The 22,228-nt window shown below is 48.5% G+C and overlaps 1 protein-coding gene across 1 annotated transcript in view; it reads right to left on the reverse strand.

Moving 5' to 3' along the window:
• DDX46 (DEAD-box helicase 46) overlaps positions 1-22,228 on the reverse strand; it is a 327,918-nt gene that overhangs the window by 54,105 nt on the left and 251,585 nt on the right. Inside the window, 2 exon segments of the mRNA XM_040344766.1 lie at positions 1,314-1,451; positions 9,396-9,589. Of these exon segments, the coding sequence (XP_040200700.1) occupies positions 1,314-1,451; positions 9,396-9,589 (332 nt within the window).

The following is a 22,228-nucleotide window of genomic DNA, read 5'->3' on the forward strand; positions in this document are numbered from 1 at the left end:
CATGGACGTCCTCCCAGAGTTAAGCAACCACTTTGCCGCCGTATAATGACGGTCAGCGGTGAGCAAGTGGTTAAAAAAAAAAAAAGTTTCAGGAGTTCCCATTGAACTCTATTGGAGCCAATATAAATGTCTTAAAAAAAATCTTGGTGTGAAGATTATGCTCAGGTGCCACCAAGCACCATTGAATGTAATGAGAATTCTAGTGTGCAGCATTGAAACTCTTCAAACCATTCTTCATTTCACTCAGGTGTGAACAAAGCCTAACTTGATTCTCAAATGCATCCCCCAAATGTTCAAAGTCCTTTAGGCTTCAGCTACTCAAATTTTTACCTTTTTTAGTCTTATATAAGCCAAACATGTCTCTTCATCTGACCATTTCTATAAAAAAGGCCTAAATCTTCTTGAATTCACAGTAAATTGCCACTAATGGCCATTCCCTTGTCCTAGGACAGCGTCACTACTGGCCACTGACTGAGGCTCAGATTACGGGATAACTTCCGACAGGTTTTAGTAAGGAAATTATGTTCCCTTCATAACTAAACCGAGTCAGAAATGGTCACTGAGAAAAAAAAAAAAAAAAAAAGGTAAAAGCAGTCTTCGTAAGGAAATCATGCTCCCGTCATAACTAAACCGCATACTAGCTCATTATGAAATACTTACCTTGAAACGAGGTGTGAGAAAATTACCTGGTCCACGCCGAGGGAGATATCATCTTGCCTCTGCGTGTCTTCCGGGTATCGCTGCTCCAGCGATGTGATTGGCTGGAGCGGCGATGTCGTCACTCCCGCGCATGCGCGCTGGAGACTTCTCCCCGGCAAGGTTCGGCGGCTGCATCTCCGATGCGCATGCGCCGCTGCAGTCAGCGGCGCATTGCGTGGGGAATATCTCCTAAACCTTACAGGTTTAGGAGATATTCTTTATACCTACAGGTAAGCCTTACCTGTAGGTTAAAGTGGTAGTACAGAGTTTACGACCACTTCAACTCGCCTCCCTATGCACATCAGTCGCCTAACTAAAGGTAACCGACGTGCACACTGCCTGGCAGGCCTCCCTATGGCATCAGAAAGAACATGGCAGAGAGGGACAGAGCTGTGGCCAGATGGGTGAGCATCTGAGATCCTCTGCACCTTTAGAGTTTTACTGATTAGAACACACAAAGTTTGGGTGTGTGTTTTACATGACATTTTTGGATTACAGTGTGTTCAGTCTCAAAGAAAGGCTGAGATTGGAACAAAATTATATATCACACAAACCGTACTAATAACATTTTTAATGCAACATTTAAAAAAAAAAAAAAAAAAAAAAAAACATACCGCCTTCTGCTGTTCTTTGAATTCTGACCAGAGCTTTTCCAGTTCAGGAGGAATGGTATTTCCTGAAAGTTCCAAAGCCTTGATTATATCCCCTGCATAACGAGCCTGATCTTCTGTAATGAATGTAAAAGCAAAGCCCTAGAAAATAACAGTTGGACATTCACTGAGAATGTTCTAGTGAGAACATTTAAACATACCAAATATAACACTACGCATAATACATGTACAAGTCAAACAGGAATGGTTTCATTAAAAAAAATTTTTTTAAGTGAACCTGCATTGAAAATAAAAAATAAAATGTTGTACTAACTGTAAAAATAGGATTTTTGTACTCACCGTAAAATCCTTTTCTCTGAGTCCATGGACGGACACAGATCCTTAAATCTTGACAAGTGGTTATGTTTCCTGTTTACAGGAGAGGACTAGGCAGAAACATGTTAGATAATTAAATACATGTTACATTAACAAAGTTGAACAGCCCCGCCCAGGGGGCGGTCCCTCCAGACATAACCCTCCTCACTGCAGCATGCAGCCTCAGTTCGTAACAAGCAGTACAAACCTAAAAAGGAGGGGTGGGTGCTGTGTCCGTCCATGGACTCAGAGAAAGGGATTTTACGGTGAGTACAAAAATCCTATTTTCTCCATGGATGGACAACGCTCCTTAAATCTTGACAAGTGGGACGTCCTCAAGCAGTGTAAAAATGAGGGGTGGGAAATATATCAGTAAAACCAATTTTAACTTCACCCCAAAACAAGCAGAGCTCCTCAACGGAGGAGGTGCAACTTTAAACAGCCGCCGGCAAAAACTAACGGCCGAAAAAAGCATCAGAAGATGCACTCACAGCAACCATGTAAATTCTGGAAAAAGCGTGTACGGACGGACGAGCAAGTCGCCGCTTCGCACACCTGCGAGACCGACGCATGATGTCGGAAAAAAACCCCAGGAAGCACCAATTGCCCTGGTCAAAAGTGCCATGACCGGAAAGAGGGGTCCGCCCCTTAAGAGCACAGACCTGTATGACAGCCTGCCTGATCCACCGAGAAATGGTGGTCGACGAGACCGTCAGGCCCTTTTGTGGACCAGACACCGACACAAAAGACAGTCAGAACTCCGAAACGGAGCCGTAGCAGGCTGGTACACTTGCAAAGCGCGTACCATGCCTAAAATATGAAAGGCAACCTCCGTAGGATGCGCCAGCCAAGGACAGAAGGATGGAAGAACAATGTCCTTATTCCGGCGAAAGGCCGAAACCACCTTCAGAAAAAGGGAAGGTCGCGGGCGCACCACCACCTAATCCTTATGGAGGATCAAGCATGGCGGCTTGCAAGACAAGACCGCCAACTCAGAAACCCCTCTAACAGAGGTAAAGGCCACTAAAGGGGCCACCACCTGAGATAGTGTCAAGAGAAAATATCTGATGTTTCCAAAAGGAAGGTTCCTGAAGAACCGAGAGCACCAGAGTCAAAACTCATGGTGGAAGAGATGGGCCAAGAGGGGAAAGTATATGACAAACCCCCTGCACACAAAGGGACCCACCAGGGAACGGGCCGCAAAAAGGCCACTGAAAGGCTGAAATCTGCCCCCAAAACGGTGCTTTAAAGTGGTTGTAAACCCACATTTTTTACTTTTGCCTACAGGCAAGCCTATAATAAGGCTTACCTGTAGGTATAAAGAATATCTCCTAAACTTGTACGGTTTAGAAGATATTCCCCTCGCAATGCGCCGCTGATTGCAGCGGCGCATGCGCAGGGGGGATCCTCGGCTGAAGGGCCGGCCCCGCCGACCCATGCCGGAATGAAATCTCCTGCGCGCATGCGCGGGAGTAACGTCACCGCCGCTCCAGCCAATCACAGCGCTGGAGCGGCGATACCCGGAAGACACGCTCGGCGTGGACCAGGTAAGTTCCCTACCTCGTTCCGAGGTATTTCATAATGAGCCAATATGCGGTGCATACTAGCTCATTATGGCTTTTGCCTTGCAGGTGTAAAAAAAAAAAAAAAAAATGGATATGTGGGTTTACAACCACTTTAAGCAATTTTTAGATCCACTCCAAGCTGAAAAACAGCAGGACCCTGGACACTGAGTACGTCACTCCATCCCTTCGCAACCAAGAGATTTAGGCCTGTCAAGTGTGACGGTAGATCCTCCGGAAGACGACTACTGTGCCCTCAGCATTGTTGAGATTACCGAGTCTGACAGACCCGGTCACTTAAAGTCTAGCTTCCAATAGCCACGTTGAGCAAGTCAGTGACTGTACAACAGGAGGAAGTATGGGACCTCGAGACAGAGGGACCTCCCGCCCTGGCAACCGCCAGGGTACCTCCGCTCCCAGGCGCCCAATATCGGCATATCAAGGACGCCGAGGTCAATCTGGAGCGATTAGAATCATTGGGATCTCCTCAGCCTCCACTCTGTGGAGCAGCCGAGGAAGCAAGTACAATGGAGGAACGGCAAAAAGTCGCTGATACAGACTCCAAAGGGCCACCAGCGCGACTTACGCATCTGTACTAGATCACTAGACCTGGCCACTAACATTGACACCCTTGCTGTGGAGACGAGCGGCCAAGAGATCCATGCTTTGTGAGGCTCACCTCCTACAAGGGAGCCAAAACACCCCAAGCACAAAGACCAATCACCCTGGTCCAGCATCTGGCGACTCCAGTAATCCGCCTGCCGGTATACCTGATGGTAGACCGAAGCCACGGCCGTGACGTTGTCCGGCTGAAACCAGATTGGACGACCTTGAAACCACCTCGACCACGAGGAGAAGCATAGCCTGATCTCCTAAAATAGTAGGACAATGAACGCGGTAGACAGCACCTGGTATTCCCAGGCGGTCTCCCACCCAGGCACTAGCCTGGGTAGCTACCGAGACCAGGCGAGAGCGGGCACATTCAGGGAGGTGTGGCCGTAGGTCCAAGCAAGTCCAGCAACTCAGGGCCGACTGAACCCCCCAGGTTCACAACCCATGAGGCTGGCATCCGTCATAAACACCGACCACTGGAAGAAAAAACTTCCCGGACCGAAGAGTCGGGGATCTCCGTCACAAACTCAGACTCTGACTAGGTGGCATACCGGAATCTGATGATTTCAGAGACAAGAGATTTTTTACCACCTGGACAGTATTTCCCCTGGAAAACCAAAGTGTGGAACTGGGCATACAGTACCGCCTCAAAGGAGGCTACCCACAAGCCCCGGACCAGCAGGCGCCCAGAGAGAAGACCGACTGCGTGATGCCAATACCTTCACCGCAGACTGAAGAGTCTGCAATTTCTCCAGGGGAAGAAGGACCTTCGCCACGAGGAGTCCGGATCAACCCTAGATACTCCAACGCTGAGTCGGAACCTAGCATGCCCAGGATTTGAACCCTGGGTCGCACACATGGAGGGCAGGCTTGCTGCCACTGAGCTACACCTTCTGCCCTAAACATTTAACACCCACCCGAATCTTCAGAGGGTCTGAATAGAAATAACACATCCACTAGGTCGGAGACAGAAGCTGCTCTCAGAAGAAAGTCGTCCAAGTAGCCAATGAGGCAAAGCCTCGCTGTCCCATCATAGTTAGGATAAGTGCGAGCTCCCAGCTGAAAACCCATGGTGCTGACGCCAGATCAAAAGGGAGGGCCACAGGCTGACCGAGACCCTCTCTCATCATGAAGCACAGAAAAAAACACTGACATGCGCAAAACGGGACATGCATGTATGCGTCCCTGATGTCCGAGGACACCAGGTTGTCCCCCGGATGGAGTGCAGCTACAACTGAACTAATGGATTCCATGCGGAACTACCCGACAAAGGTATTTAGGGCCTGAGGCCCATAGAAAACCCCAAACCTCTTGTCCTGCAGGAAAGGTAAAATTACCCCGCAGCTTAGCAAGTCCCACACTGCCCAAGGCAGACAGACGGGCCGGGAGAGGAAGACACGAGGAAAGAACTTTGTTATGTGGATAGGAGGAAACCCTATCTAGTACTCCGAAGAGACCACCTCGCAGACCCACTGGTCGGATAGCAGGGAGGTTTCACTGAATTGTGAACCTGCAAGCCGCCCCTCCCACCTAGAGACAGGGAGGGAAGGCTACATACATTGGCAATTTTTGGGTGCAGGCGTGATCAGCTTACACACCCAGGGACGGATTAGTCCCCCAGCTGGGCCTTTGACGGCCTGGGAGGGTTGCCCCTAAATAATACACACACACACATAGTGTGTATGTATATTATGTAGGTGTATGCACACATGCCTTTGGAGGAAACCGGAATACCAGGAGGAACCCACGCAGACACAGGGAGCGACATTGCAAGCTCCAGGCAGATTGGCGTCAGTGTCCGGATTCAAACCAATGACTCTCTTGCTGCCAAGTAATGGAGTTAACCACTACACCACCATGTGCATAAAACCATTCTGAAACAGAAGCCCTGGATAACAAGGGCGCAGCATTCAATGAAGCATTACAGACCTATATGAGGCCCTGGACCAGCTGGTCCACTAGTCTAATAACTTTGGGAGAGAGTCGGTGCTCGCTCCTCCACTGTCTGGTGCAAAATGCTCACTCCGTGAGTTGTATACAGCACTAGGGGTCAGGACTACTCCAAGATGGCCGCCGAGCGTTCAGAACGCGGCTTCAGGAAAATGTAAGCTGCGCCATATCGCGGCTACGACGAAATGGCCGCCAATGGGAGTTTACAATGTAATTGAAAAACCTCCCATAAAATGGCGCCAGCGCCGACTGAGACCCCAGAGTAGTGGCCACAATAGGCCGCAAGTCAGACCCCAGCATGGTAAACATGGAACGGGTCAGTACTTCGGATCTTTTATCAGTCAGATCCATACAAGCGGGGGTTCCCGCAATAGGGAGAGTGGTCACCTATACATGACACCCGGAGGGTCCACCACCGGAGAAGAAGCCCACCTTTTGAAAAGGCTCTCCTCAAAAGGGAAACTGAACCACCCGGCGGTGAGGGACTACAAAAGCCCTCAGCGGCTGTTCTCATTTCGCCTCTTAGAAATTATCAAAGAAGGGCACAGAAGGAGAAAACCTACACAGAGCGGTCTGATTTGTGTGATCCAAAAAAGACCGAGCCCTCGGCGGAAACCCAAACCCAGCTGCACTACCCAGCTTAAGAGAGTCCCTTGCAGCAGTGAGAAGCGCACCCATAAATGTCTTATGCTGCTTTTTTTTTTTTTTTTAATACCCAGGTACCTGGTCCATGGCTCCATAAAGGAGCATTCCCCAGGGGATAACGGGGGAAGGGGGCACTCTTTTACCGCCTGTCCGCAGTCCACCCCCACCCTGGCACAAACGTGTCCAGGACCAACAATAAAACCTCTGTGGGAATCCCAGGTGCTAACACCTGCTGCCACCACAAGCATGTTGGGGAAGGACCCAGATACTGACTCCAAATATTAATAATATTCACGTAGTATGTATAATATGCACACCTGTCCTTCCAAATAAACAAAAAGCTCCTAGAGCCCTATTCAGGGCCACTCACCCACTTGCTGCGCTGATCAGGGGTACACAGGGGACTCACCTCAGGAGGAGACTGCCCAGCGCTGCCGTCCGCTCTCAGCACACAGCGTGAGAGGAAAAGAACCGTGTGGTAACTGTGCGGCATTTCTGCAAAGACCTGTGTGCCAAATGGCGGCAAAATGCCGCGTTTAAACAGGAATAGCCTCCTAGGGCTTTTTAACAGTGAAAAACCCCTCACAGGAAAGCCCCATACAAAAAAGAAAAAACACAGGCCAGATAACACGGTCCCCTCAGGAAGGCCCCCTGACAGCGGCAATGTTGGCAATGCAGCAAGGGAAATAGAGCAGGGAAGGGAGGAGAAGAGGACTCCCAAACCCCAGGAATGCCCAGCCGTACCCAACCCACCAAAGCGGGAGGGACTGTACTTACCCGTCCGACGCATTCCTAACAGAACTACAACCGCAATGGAGGTAGCTGTCGGCCCGGTCCACTGTGAGTGGGACAACACCACAGCCCAGTCATATGTGGACCTCGGAGCAAAGCTCACCGGCCAACCCAGGAGTCATGGGGTATGGCGTGGCAGACCCAGCCTCTTTGCAAAGGTGTGCCCACGCTTGCTGGTCAGACTGACTACAAGGATCTATATTATCCAGCCTGTCTCTCAGCCGACAGTTGAAAGAAGATTCTTCAAGAAAAAGTAAAATAAAATTTCTCCTCAGGGCGCTGGGCCCAAAGGGAGCCATACATCCTTCTCCTTGCTAGGCAGAACGAAACTGGGGCTGTTCAACTCTGTTAATGTAACATGTATTTAATTATCTAACAGGTTTCTGCCTAGTCCTCCTGTAAACAGGGAACATAACCACTTGTCAAGATTTAAGGAGCTGTATGCATCCATGGACGATAAGAGAAATTACTTTTCTTGGAGTCCATTGAGATATGCAGTTCTAAATCTTTAGGTTATACTGCTGCCTACAGGAGAACCAGGCTCTGACAAATAAAGAAAACTGTAGGCCCAACCTACTCAGTTTAGTAGGAGAGCAGTACAGACAGCATGATCAAAAAATCCTACTTGGTCTCACCCACTGAGGGATACAGGAATTTTGAACATTTGGGATGTCCAAAGATCATTCACACGAGTGATGGGCAACACAATGGACTGAAGGACATTACACCTGAATAATAATAATAAAACACAAATACTGAATCTGTGCTAAAGTTAGAAAACCTACTTAACTGAATATGCAATCTCTGTCAACTGGTACTTTAAAACACCATTCTCAACACAACGAATTGGGAGGATGCTTTAGTAAATGTTTCCTGCATCACTAAATTAAAGACTTTCAGAGGCTGTAATATTAATTACCGGTACTTAAGTTTGGCTGCACAAGGCTTTTTGTATCAGAATTGCAGCAAGGAGTCTGCAAATAAACCATACCAGGAAAATGTTCTTTATCATCACAAAAAGGTAACCAAAACGAGCTCCCAAGAACACTAGATTACTAACAAAAGTTTTGGGGTGACTGCTGCACTACAGCAGTGCCTGAAAGAAATGTATAAGTGCACACCCAGGCTGCGCCATAAAAGAGATGCATTGTAAAAAAAAAAAAAAAAAAAAAAAAAAAAAAAAAGAGACCCCCACCCTGCTAATAACTTCAGCATGGAGATGAAGTGGAAAGCATTTTAGAAATGTGCAAGTAATGTACATATGGGTTGAACCATGAATGCATTTCAAGACTCAAATTAATTTAATGTATACTTAAAATAAAATCCCAGCTAGGTTTGCAGTGTAAAATAGTGAAACCGCAACTACATGGTGATTGGGACTTAAAAAATAAGTAATTCCATCTGAAACAGTTGCATGCAGTTTTGAAATAAATTGTTCTATAACATTAGAGTTTATCTGTACTATAATCAGCAGTTTCAGATGTGGAAAGATGCAAACGGAAAAATGTGCCTCTAATGAATGAACCACCTTTGTGTGGTCTGTATGCATCACCTCTGTCAGATAAGTTCTGTTTTAAGAAGGCTCTACTGCAGGGTTTCTTAACCAGGGTTCCACTGAACCCCAAGATTCATCCAGATTTCTAGGGGTTCCTTGAGCAGTGAGCAATTTCGGTCTCTCAGATAAGTTCCCAGAGACATCAGTGATCTTTTTTAGCCATCTGTACAGGGGAAATTCTTCCAAACGACCACAAGTGTATGGAGCATTCTTTCCAATGATCATCACACGAATGTATCATGAGTTGAAGATATAGTGCGACTTTAAGCAGGGGTTCCCAGAGACCGGAAAATTATTTTAAAGGTTCCTCTGTTGAAAGGGTTGAGAAAGGCCACTCTACAAGACATTGCTTTCAAATATGACTGAAAGGGTACCTTTAAATACCATAAGACATGTTTTATAGGGTCAAGATTATAGAAGACTATGAAGATGGTAAATCCTTAAAGCAATTATGGTACCATCATTCCCAAACAATGCAACTTTACGCAAGGTATGTTCAAAGTAAAAGATCAAATTCTTTCTTTGCTAAATATGCCAACACTGCTTGAGAATCACACTTAATGTAGGCCCAGCATTACAAAATTGTTTAGATTTGTTACATTTGTACTCTCTGACCTTATTGCCAGCTCTTCCTGTACGTCCCGCTCTGTGCACATAATCCTCATAATGATTAGGGCATGAATAGTTAATCACCAAGATTAATTGTTTCACATCCAGTCCTCGAGCTGCCACAGAGGTGGCCACCAGTAGCTTGCATACACCATTTTTAAAGTCATTGATTATACTGTCACGGTCATATTGATCAATTCCTGCAACATGAGGCAAAAGAAAATCGTTAAAACAAAAAGGAAATCAAATTTGTTGATAAATGCAGGCAGAGTTGTGTTCATTTACAGCAAATATTAAAATATCAGAACTATCACTGGTGACTTGTTTTTGAAGTTTGAGATTCTAGAACTCTCATCCCAGATTCCCTCCTACTTGGATCCAGTAACGTTTAAACTTTCAAGCTAAATGCTTGTGTTAAGGGCACCAACTCATGCAGAAGTATATCCAAAGGCAATTCTATTTTCATAGAGTAAGGAAAGGTAAGGTTTTGGTTTTACAATGTCTGTCCCACTGAGAAGACCTCCCTTCACTTCCTGTAGGCACAACAGGAAGAGGAAATATTTTCAAGATACAGAAATGTCACAAGAACAGGTATATCAGTTGCATAGTTCCTGCTTTATTACTGTTTTGATGACAACTCCAAATTATATATCAGACAGGAGGCTTCGTATCTTATGCAAATCTCTCTTTACTAAAGCTCATAGCAGAAATACACAAAACCTTTATAGTGATCTAAAAATAAACTCAAAGGAACCACCAATCCCAGCAGTCCCTGGGCCAACGTAGCCCCTCCCAGGCCTCAGCCTATATAAGGGACTGCCTGAGGTAACCACATCCTCTTTCTTTCTGCTCATGGCAGCTTACAGATAAGTATACTTCTTTTTCCTATACAGCTGTTTTGGAATAGATTTGGGAGTGGGGTAATCCCCCTTTTTCTCCCATTTTTTCTTCCTCAAACTGTTTATACCGTTTTACTGTGTTTGGCTTACTGACTGGTTTTTACTGTTTGGTGGAGTCCTCACAGGTGACCCCCCTGTGTTCCTTCCACCATCGCTGGCCGAGAAGTGCGGGCGCTTTCCCCGCACGCGATTGTTGCAACATTGCGGTACCCCGTCTCTCCCCGTTTCTCGCCTGTCAGCGATCACAGCACTACAGACGGCGCCATCTTTCCCCCCTCTCTCCTCACGTTTTCGCGCGCTGAGGAGGGGCGGGACTCGGCGTTAACCAATCTGCGCTCTGGCAAGCGTAGTCTCGCGAGACTTCGCCCCAGAGCGCGGAGGATCGCGGGCTTTCTCCTTCCCACCGCTCCCAGTACCGAACGGTCGGTGTAGAGGTGAGGAAGCCTGCAGCGCTGCTCCCATTCTCCCCCCCTTTCTCAATATCCTTTCGCCGCCTGTAGATACTTGCTATCTCAGGCCACACATATATAACTTAGATTCATTCCTATGCTTACAGCAAGATTCCTAAAAAAAAAAAAAAAACTGTAAGGATAGAATTAAAAGTTAAAGGGGACCTTCACCTGTATAACTTCAGTCTAAATCATATTATTCCTATTTAGAGAATTAACCTGATATAGATATATAGGTACTGATTTAACCATATAGGTTTATATATATATAAAGAAACTTGCCCGTGATTGACAAAATCCCTGCGGGCCAAACATGCCATGTCTGAAGACAATTATACTGCCCCCCTCGCAGGGGAGGCTTTTACCCTGGACACTACGCAGTTCATGACAGCTGCTCAGATCCAGGATCTGATTAATATTTCGGTCCAGACGGCTCTGGCCTTGGCCATCCCGTCCACTGGACCACGCCTATCAAAGCCTGCTATGCCTAACCCTCCAGTCCTAAGTGGCGAACCGCGAAACAAAAAAGGCAAGGTTTCTTTTAAACAGAAACACTTTCTAGCGGCACCCGACTCCCCGACAGGGGAAGTAAACAACGTGTTCCAGGCAGTTCCTTCCCCGGTCTGCCAACCTCAGCATCCACCAGACTCTGATCGACCCCTGGGCCTCAGGGAGTTAGACATAAAGAGGCAACGGTCCTCTAGAAGGACTAAACCTGACTCCTACGTCGATTCCTCGGACGAGGACTCGCCAGGCGTTTCAGGAAAAAGTGAGTCTGACGACTACGGGTCTGATGACGATAGACAAGATGCTGGGGATACGGCATTTCACTCCAATGCCACCCCTGATACACAGGGCGAAATATTAGACGCCTTGGGGGACGCCATCGCCCACCCGCGATCTGGCGATTGGTCCCCCTTGCCACACGTATCTCAATACGTGGAGCTCTGGGCCAGGAAATCCCTGGACAGACCCGCCCGCAACAAACTACGGGCCGAATGCCCTAGACCCTCCATCCCCAATAAAGTAGTGGCCACACCAGAGGTGGACCCCATGCTGGCCAAATATTTGGCAAAAGCGGGAAAACTTCCCAAAAAAGGAATTGAGCGTTCTTTTAAATCTATTCAGGAACGCATCTTAGATTTAATGGGACCATTAACCAAGATTCTGAATTTATCAGAACAAGCAGCCGCTTCGGATCAACCGGTAGACTTAAATCAGCTACGCGGCTGGGCCCAGAGGGCTATTTGTCTAGCAGGTACGGCTAACACCTCCTGCTCGGTGGAGAGACGCCGCTCTATTTTAATGCGGCTAGACCCCCAACTCTCCCACCTGGCCGAGACCGAACCCGGTCCTGCAGCGGTCGGCATGCTCTTTGGGGATAACCTCCTCAAAGATATTAATAAGTTTGTGGGACTATTTTCAGGACTTGATAAAGCCCAGACATCATTGAGAAAATCAGGGGCTGTGAGAGTTTTTAACAGGGCCGGCAGAGGTAGAGGCCGATCTGCCGGCCGCGGGTCCGTCTATAGGCCACAGAACAGACCAAACCCCCAGTACCAATAGGCTCCTCCCACCTACCCCGTTCCGGTGGCGCAACCAGCACCGTTCTTTCCGCCCCGAGGAAGACCGTGGCGCGGACGCAGCGGACGTGGATACACCCGGTTCCGACCTCCCTTCGGTGAGTATACCCTACATTCCGCAACCACACATACCAGTGGGGGGACGCCTGAAGTATTTTATCCACGCCTGGTCTGCGATTACGGCAGACCCATGGATATTGCAGACGGTCGGGGGTTTTCAAATAGAACTCTTGTCGACACCGACATTAAATGTTGTCCCTCATCCTATCAAATTCACACGCCAAAACGTTGCTCTCATCGAGAACGAAATACAGGACCTCTGGTCCAAACAAGCAATTTTAAAAATAGAAAATTGTTCCCCGGGCTTCACAAGCAATCTTTTCCTGGTCAAGAAAAAAGGGGGCGGGTTCCGTCCCGTAATAAACCTAAGAAATCTGAACCAACATGTCTGCTACAGACATTTCAAAATGGAGGGCATACACTGCCTCCGAGACCTCCTGCAACCGGGAGACTGGTTAGGCAAGATAGACTTGAAAGACGCCTACCTCACCGTCCCAATTCACCCGGAGTCGCAACACTTACTCCGTTTCCTCTGGAAAGGTCAGATGTGGCAGTTTACCTGCCTCCCATTCGGGTTATCGTCGGCACCATGGTGTTTCACGAAGTTGATGAAACCGGTGGTGGCAACACTGCGAAGCAGAGGGGTTCGTCTGATCATTTATCTAGACGATCTCCTCATCATGGCCCATTCAAGGACCCTAGCTTCCCTTCACATGTCCTGGACGGTCTCCCTACTACAGACACTAGGGTTCTTAATCAACCGAGAAAAATCGGTTCTGGTTCCAACCCGGGTAATGGAATTCTTGGGTTTCCTAGTGGACACCAAACAAGCGGTCCTCCGTCTCCCAAAAACAAAATTAGCCCTAATTCGCAAGGAAATCAGGGCAGTGCTTCGCAAAGGCTCCTTATCCTTAAGGGTTCTAGCCCGCTTAGTGGGGCTCTTAGCCGCATCTATCCAAGCCATCTTCCCGGCCCCACTTCATTACAGGGCCCTTCAGAGGCTCAAGATTCTACACCTTCGCCAGGGCCTCAGGTATGCGGACGAGATCCCTCTCTGCCCGGAGGCAATAGAAGAATTGCAGTGGTGGCTTCGTCACGCCGTCGAGTGGAACGGCAAGACCATTTTCAATTCCGGACCCGACATCATCATAGAGTCGGACGCGAGTCGCCACGGCTGGGGCGCTCGCTGCGGGACAGATTCCACAGGGGGGACTTGGTCTACCTCCGAATCGGAGTTGCATATCAATGCCTTGGAACTTTTGGCAGCATTTTTTGCCGTCAAGAGCTTCATCCCACAGGCTTCCAATTGCTGTGTACTGTTCCGCATGGACAATGTGGCGGCGGTTCAATACGTCAACCGCTTGGGAGGCACCAGGTCCAGGATCCTTGCAGACCTTGCGAAGGAGTTCTGGCACTTTTGCTTGGCCCGCAACATTGTCCCCATCGCGGAATATATTCCGGGGGTCTCCAACACGGTGGCCGACTGGAACTCACGCCACCTTGTCGACTCCAGCGACTGGCGGCTGGATCGCTCTGTGTTCCTCCTTTTGGAGTGTCTTTGGGGTCCTTTGAACATGGATCTGTTCGCTTCTCGGCTCAACCACCAGCTGCCTCTCTTCTTCAGTTGGAGGCCGGACCCAGAAGCATCCGGGGTGGACGCTTTCCGTCACATTTGGCCAGAGGGAACCCATTACGCGTTTCCCCCCTTCCAGATGATACCCAGAGTTCTCCTCCACGCCTCGAACCAACAGGCAACGATCGTACTGATCACGCCCTGGTGGCCGACGCAGCCCTGGTTCCCTCTCCTCTTGGGGATGGTCGTGGATCACCCCAGACTGATCCCCCTTTTCCCACCATTACTGACCAACCCGTCCGGGGACCTCCACCCGCTAATCGTAGAGGGCAACCTCCACCTCCTAGCATGGCTGATTTCAGGATCTCAGAAGCGGATAACAGCCTTTCAGGATCAGCTAGGGACCTCCTCGCCGTGGCCTGGGCCCCCGGGACTAGATCAACCTACCAACATGCTTGGCGACTCTGGGTTCGTTGGTGTGATCAACAACAGGTTGATCCCATACGTGCCCCTGTATCGGTAGTGGTGAATTATTTGGCAGAATCTTTTGATTCTGGCAAATCTTACAGCTCCATCAACATATACCGCTCGGCTATCTCAGCGTATCACTGCCCAGTGAATTCTGTAGCTGTGGGAAAACATCCACTAGTCTGTAGACTCCTGCGAGGTATTAGATTCCAACGGCCCCCTAGGCCTAGATATCAGACAACTTGGGATATCTCCAAATTACTCGACATGTTTGCCTCGTGGGAAGACAATGATGGCCTATCCCTGCGATTGTTATCTTACAAAATAACAGTCCTGCTTTGTTTGGTCTCTATCAAACGCGTATCGGACGTGCGAGCGTTAGACATTTCCAGGCGCCAATTCTCGCCTCAGGGGGTCAGATTTTCGGTGGTCCGTAGAACAAAAACGGGTATTCATTCGGTCTTCTATCCCTTTTTTCCCACTCACCCGCGACTGTGCGTGGTTCGCTGCCTACAATCCTATGAGGCACGCACGATTGCTCTTCGACCGCCGACTTTCTCCCAACTTCTTGTCTCGTATGTCAAGCCTCATCACCCAGTATCTTCCGCCACATTGGCACGATGGGTACGTTCCACCATGGAAATGGCGGGCATAGACATCTCCCTATTTGGAGCACATTCTACTAGGGGCGCTATGGCTACGAAGATCGTCTCCTCGGGAGGCTCTCTTTCCGACTTACTTACGGCGGCTGATTGGTCATCAGAGTCCACCTTTCGTAATTTCTATTTCAGACCGGAGGCCCATGTGTCCATGTCAATTTTATGAGGTTTACCTGCATTATGTACAATGTTAATTCTGTTGTTTGCTTTGAACTTGCATAAGATACGAAGCCTCCTGTCTGATATATAAATTGAGATTTTCCTAGTCTGTGAAGGAAAATATTAGTTATATGAAGACAGGAGGCGAGTATCTTCCCTCCCTTCCCATCCCTATTACTAGAGGTCGACCGATATGGGTTTTTCTCTGGCCGATGCCGATGCCGATATTTAGAAATCGGGGCAGCCAATGGCCGATATATGAGGCCGATTTTTGCGGCCGATATTTTGGGCCGATTTTTGGATTGGGATGCATTGTGGAGGAGGATGGATGGTGCTGGGCGTGGGTGGGAGATGCGTTGTGGAGGGGGAAAGATGGTGCTGGCTGTGCGTGGGGGATGCATTGTGGAGGGGGATGGATGGATGGTGCTGGGTGTGGGTGGGGGATGTGTTGTGGAGGGGGATAGATGGATGGTGCTGGCGGTGGATGTGTTGTGAAGGGGGATGGATGGATGCAGCTGGCCGTGGGTGGGGGATGCATTGTGAAGGGGGATGGATGGATGCAGCTGGCCGTGGGTGGGGGATGTATTGTGAAGGGGGATGGATGGATGCAGCTGGCCGTGGGTGGGGGATGCATTGTGAAGGGGGATGGATGGATGCAGCTGGCCGTGGGTGGGGGATGCATTGTGAAGGGGGATGGATGGATGGATGGATGGAGCTGGCCGTGGGTGGGGGATGTATTGTGAAGGGGGATGGATGGAGCTGGCCGTGGGTGGGGGATGTATTGTGAAGGGGGATGGATGGATGCAGCTGGCCGTGGGTGGGGGATGTATTGTGAAGGGGGATGGATGGATGAAGCTGGCCGTGGGTGGGGGATGCATTGTGAAGGGGGATGGATGGATGCAGCTGGCCGTGGGTGGGGGATGTATTGTGAAGGGGGATGGATGGATGGAGCTGGCCGTGGGTGGGGGATGCATTGTGAAGGGGGATGGATGGATGGAGCTGGCCGTGGGTGGGGGATGCATTGTGAAGGGGGATGGATGGATGGAGCTGGCCGTGGGTGGGAGATGCTTTGTAGAGGGGGGTGGATGGATGGAGCTGGCCGTGGGTGGGGATGGATATATATAAAATGAGTGTGTATACAGGAGAGGGGTGTGCTCTAACATGTACACACTGTTCCCTCCAGCACTGTCCATTGGATGACACCTGTGAGCTCCCACGTGAGTTGGAGTACTATGTACAATCACTAGAGAGCCGAGGCACCTATCAGAGATGATAGGAATACTGTACATTACCCCAGTCTCCAGCAGCACGAGAAATGAATCCTTCAGCCACGCTGCTGGTAGCCTGCGCGCCGGCCCCGCCCCCCCTTACCTCGGCGGGCTGTAGCAGAAAGCAAACTTGTCACAAGCCCGAGCAGCTGCAGTAGTTGCTTGTCTGCGCGAAGAGATCACAAAAGCTTCCTGCATGCTGGGACGTTGGCGGGATTACTGAACATGGGCTCTAGGCTACGGAGCCGTAGCCTAGAGCCCATGTTCAGTAATCCCGCCAACGTCCCAGCATGCAGGAAGCTTTTGTGATCTCTTTGCGCAGACAACTTGTACTGCAGCTGCTCAGGCTTGTGACAAGTTTGCTTTCTGCTACAGCCCGCCGAGGTAAGGGGGGCGGGGCCGGCGCGCAGGCTACCAGCAGCGTGGCTGAAGGATTCATTTCTCGTGCTGCTGTAGGTGGAGCGGGGTTTTAGCGCGGCAGCCGAAAATCGGCCGATTTTTTTACAATAATCGGCCGATGCCGATTTCTTAAAAACGGCCAAATATCGGCCGATATATCGGCCGACCTCTACCTATTACGATTATTCTTTTCTCCTTGCAGGATATTGAACATTACAATCCTGAACCTGGAATGCGGAGGGTTTAAGTTGCACACAATCCCCGTTGGATTGCAGTTGATGCATTTTCCCTGAGGACGACTGACCGGTCGGCTCGGAGTGATTCGACTTCTCCTGACCCCGTTGGGTCGAAGTTAATTCGCGTGAAGTGGTCCAAGTTGGTCCTACCCTCGTTTCCCTCCAGATGCGGATATCGTTTGTTTCAACAGGACGGTTCCTGGCCATCGCAAGGAGAGTTGATTGAACTTTCGTTTCCTGATTGCACAAAGAAAGAGGATGTGGTTACCTCAGGCAGTCCCTTATATAGGCTGAGGCCTGGGAGGGGCTACATTGGCCCAGGGACTGCTGGGATTGGTGGTTCCTTTGAGTTTATTTTTAGATCACTATAAAGGTTTTGTGTATTTCTGCTATGAGCTTTAGTAAAGAGAGATTTGCATAAGATACTCGCCTACTGTCTTCATATAACTAATATTTTCCTTCACAGGCTAGGAAAATCTCAATTTTTTAATTTTCCTTCACTTTTAGTCCTAGTGACAATGGTCTCTATGGTTAATCGAGAGCACAAGTGTGCCAGAAAAATGGTTTGCATACAGTACAGACCAAAAGTTTGGCCACACCTCATTCAAAGAGTTTTCTTTATTTTCATGACTATGAAAATTGTAGATTCACACTGAAGGCATCAAAACTATGAATTAACACATGTGGAATTATACCCAACAAAAAAGTGTGAAACAACTGAAAATATATTTCATATTCTAGGTTCTTCAAAGTAGCCACCTTTTGCTTTGATTACTGCTTGGCACACTCTTGGCATTCTCTTGATGAGCTTCAAGAGGTAGTCACCTGGCGCAGCACCCCATCACTCTCCTTCTTGGTCAAATAGCCCTTACACAGCCTGGAGGTGTGTTTGGGGTCATTGTCCTGTTGAAAAATAAATGATGGTCCAACTAAATGCAAACCGGATGGAATAGCATGCCGCTGCAAGATGCTGTGGTAGCCATGCTGGTTCAGTATGCCTTAAATTTTGAATAAATCCCCAACAGTGTCACCAGCAAAGCACCCCCACATCATCACACCTCCTCCTCCATGCTTCACGGTGGGAACCAGGCATGTAGAGTCCAGCCGTTCACCTTTTCTGCGTCGCACAAGGACACAGGGTTTGGAACCAAAGAGCTCAAGTTTGGACTCATCAGACCAAAGCACATATTTCCACTGGTCTAATGCCCATTCCTTCTGTTCTTTAGCCCAAACAAGTCTCTTCTGCTTGTTGCCTTTCTTTAGCAGTGGTTTCCTAGCAGATATTCTACCATGAAGGCCTGATTCACACAGTCTCCTCCTAACAGTTCTAGAGATGTGTCTGCTGTAAAATTACCAAAAATTAAGTTCCTTATATTAGATCGTATCCACCCCAGCTCCAGAGGAGGAGACTGGAAAAAGATTCTCCTCCTCAAAGCTACCAGGCCTCAATGAGGCCACATCCTTCAAACCCTTTGAGGGATTTTCCTCAGGGGGAATGGAGAAATAAAATATAGTATATCGGTATTCCCTAGGTCCTTTATACGCATCCCCATTTAAGTAATTTTGGGTCAATTTATATGAGATTAACAATTTAAAAAAATTGGAGCACCAATATCATATTGGAATTGTATGTATATTTATAATGCTGTTTATTGCTTAAAAAAAACGTTATTATATATATTCTTAGTTTCATTACCTACTACTGGAGGGGGCTGGGGCTGTTTTCATGTCCACTTCTTATTGGATCTGTTTATATTGACTAAATATAGTCAAGGGCGCTCAGGCACACATAGCCGCCCAGATTCTAAAACCGTGGTGGCTTTTTATGGAGACCTTTGATGTTTTAGCATCTCGTCCGGTCTGTTGGAGTAGCTCTGTCAGTAGCCCATGTGCGCATGACGTCATTCTTTGTCGGTGGGCCGCGTTCGAATGACATTGCGCTGACGGTGCGCATGCAGGATGGGGGGGGGGGGGGGGGGTCGGTGTGCGAGCAGCTCAGGAAGCCAGCATAGGTGTACTCTAGGTTTTTCTCCCCCCTCCCCCTCAGGCACAACTGAAGCAATTCGGCGGAGCCTGTGATTGGAGGGAGAAGTATACTTTAGGCGTCCTTTGAGTCATGGCCGGCATCCACCTTTTGGTTTGGATGCCAAGGCGCATCTCCATGTGACTGCCGTTTTTATGCAAGGTATGATGGAATACTTCTTCAGGTTTTTTTTCACCCTCCCTCCCCTCCCCCCCCCTTGTGTTTCATTGACATTGTGGGCTTAGTCTCTTCTGGGGGACACGCATTTGCACCTTATGCACATTTTTTAGCTAAACAACCCATTTACTTACAATGCCACCTGCCCAATACTTACCCATAAGACAATGAAAGAATGAGGACTTTTGGGCTTGCATTAACCGCAGGCCAGCCGCCACAGTTATACTGCTGCAGGTTGGCTCTGCTGCATGAACCGTCAAAGCTGTACATCAGTCGCTTTAAGCGGGCTAGCAGGCGCGCGCGCTCGCTGCAACGGGGGGGGGGGGGGGGGTGCCGATGCTCGTGACCGGCAGTTGCGATGACCGCAAACTATTTAGGGCACGAGAAGCAGAACAGGGGTGTGTGTAAAGCACACACATCCCTGTTCTGTGAGCTGAGGAACGCCAGATCATAAGTTCCTAATAGCTAGGAACCACGATTTGTAATTTCGTCTAGGTCAGCCCCATCCCCCTACAGTTAGAACACACATTAGTTTTGTGTCAAAGTGTCTAATATGTCCGCCAGTCCTGCGTTTTTTTATCAGATCACTGCCATTACTAGTAAAAAAAATTACCAATAATAAAAATGCTATAAGTCTATCCCCGTTTTTTGTAATAACTTGCGCAAACCAATCAACACACGCTCAGTGCGATTTTTATTACCAAAAATATGTAAAAGAATATCAGCCTAAAAAAAAAAAAAAAAAAAAAAAAAAAAAATCGCAGAGATGATCAAATACCACCAAAAGAAAGCTCTATTTGTGGGAAAAGAAAGGGACATACATTTTGTTTGGGTACAGCGTCGCACGACCACGCAGAAGTAGAGGGGGGGGGGGCAAGAGAGATGGGAGGAGCATAGCGGGGGTATTCTCCAGACATGGGAGTCCCACCTCTTGGTCCATGCACCCCAGACCTTAAAGCGGCTGTATAACCGATGAACTCTTTTTTTTTTATCCTGTAAAGCAAACGGCATAATGAGCTAGTATGCACCGCATACTAGCTCATTATGAAATACTTACCTTAAAACGAGGCATCAGTAACTTACCTGGTCCACGCCGAGGGAGAGGACATCTTGCCACGCCGGGTCTTCCGGGTATCGCGGCTCCAGCGCTGTGAGTGGCTGGAGCTGCGATGTTGTCACTCCCACGCATGCGTGCGGGAGACTTCTTTCCCGCAAGGTTCGGCTTCTTCCGGGCCTTAAGCCGAAAATCCCCTGTGCGCATGCGCAGCTGCATTCAGCGGCTCATTGCGAGGGGAATGTCTCCTAAACCGTAAAGGTTTAGGAGATATTTTTTTTAACCTACAGGTAATCCTTATTATAGGTTTACCTGTAGATAAAAGTAAAAAAAATCCCTATACAACCGGTTAAAACTTGTTAGGGCATTTACGGTTTATGTACGTAAGCTTATATAGAGGTAGCGTGGCATTCACCAGGGCTCTCCACTGGGAGACCGTGGGGGGGCTCAGGCTGCTTCCATTTAATTTCTAGCATAGAACGAGGCAAAAAAAAAAAACACACCATGTCGCAGTTGTAGGTAGCGGAAGAACATCTTCGAGGGCAGTTGGAAAGTGTTTTTCAGTGTATCATAAGGTGGGTTCTACATCCCCAACCCCCCCGGACATGATTTGTTGCACTACTTTAACCTCCTAGCTAGCCGATAAGTCGGCAGGTGAACGAGCCTGGAATTAGCCCATAGTGGTGTGTACAGGGAGATGGTATTAGGACCATCGAGTTTCGCCAAAAGCTGTTCCCAAACTCAAACAGTTGTTTGCATAGGGGTCGTCATATCAGGATGAGCCTTGGGTCCTCGAAACACCAAGTTACTTAGTGCTGAGCAAGATCCCAGTATGACAGCCTCTAGGTTGACCGCTGGGTTGGACCGTGGCTGAGAAAACCACCAAGGGACAGTCACAACCACCGCTGCCCAGCAGTGTAGCCTAAAGCAGGGGAGGAGTGCCAAACCCCACCATGAAAGAGGGAGCTGCAGGGTGGTCCGGGCAACCCTGGGGGCCATTCCTCCACAGACAAACGTGTTCACCACCTGGTCCACCTTCTTAAAAGAGGAATTGGGGATGGGGACAGGAGTATTGTGAAACAGGGAGGAATGTAATTTTAAGGAGATTAATCCTTTCTATAGGTGACAGGGGGAGAGACCTCCAGGCTTGACACCTAGTGGAGAGTTGTATACATTGTCTATCAGATAGAGAGGGGTCCACCTTGGACCTCAATCCCCAGGTACCTGAATTTAGAAACCAAGGTCAGCGGTGTCCGCAAGTCCAAGGGGGTGGTGTCTGAGAAAGGGAAAAATAGGATTTTATACTCACCGTAAAATCCTTTTCTCTGAGTTCATGGACGGGCACAGCCTTAATCTTGACAAAGTGGGAAATGGCCTTCCTTTAGGAGTGACTAGGCAGAAAGTGTTAACAACTTCAAAGCTGAACAGCCCCGCCCAGGGGGCGGTCCTACTGGCTATATCCCCTCAGCCTGCACCAAGCAGTTCAGTTTGTAGCAAGTAGTACAAACTTTAATAGGGGTTTTGTGCGGTGTCCATCCATGAACTCAGAGAAAAGGATTTTAAGGGGAGTATAAAATCCTATTTTCTCTTTCGTTCATGAACAGACACACAGCCTTAATCTTGACAAAGTGGGATGTCCCAAAGCAGTGTCAAAATGAGGGGTGGGAACAGCATAAAATTAAACTTCACCCCAAAACAAAACAGAGCTCTTCAACTGAGGAGTTGCAACTCTAAACAGCCACCTGCAAAACTTTGCGGCCCAAGAAGCATCTGAAGATGCACTCACATCAACTTGTAAAGTTTAGTGAAAGTGACTGGGTGACCAGGTCGCT

This window comes from Rana temporaria, chromosome 3 (assembly GCF_905171775.1).
Source record: "Rana temporaria chromosome 3, aRanTem1.1, whole genome shotgun sequence".
Lineage (NCBI taxonomy): Eukaryota > Metazoa > Chordata > Amphibia > Anura > Ranidae > Rana > Rana temporaria.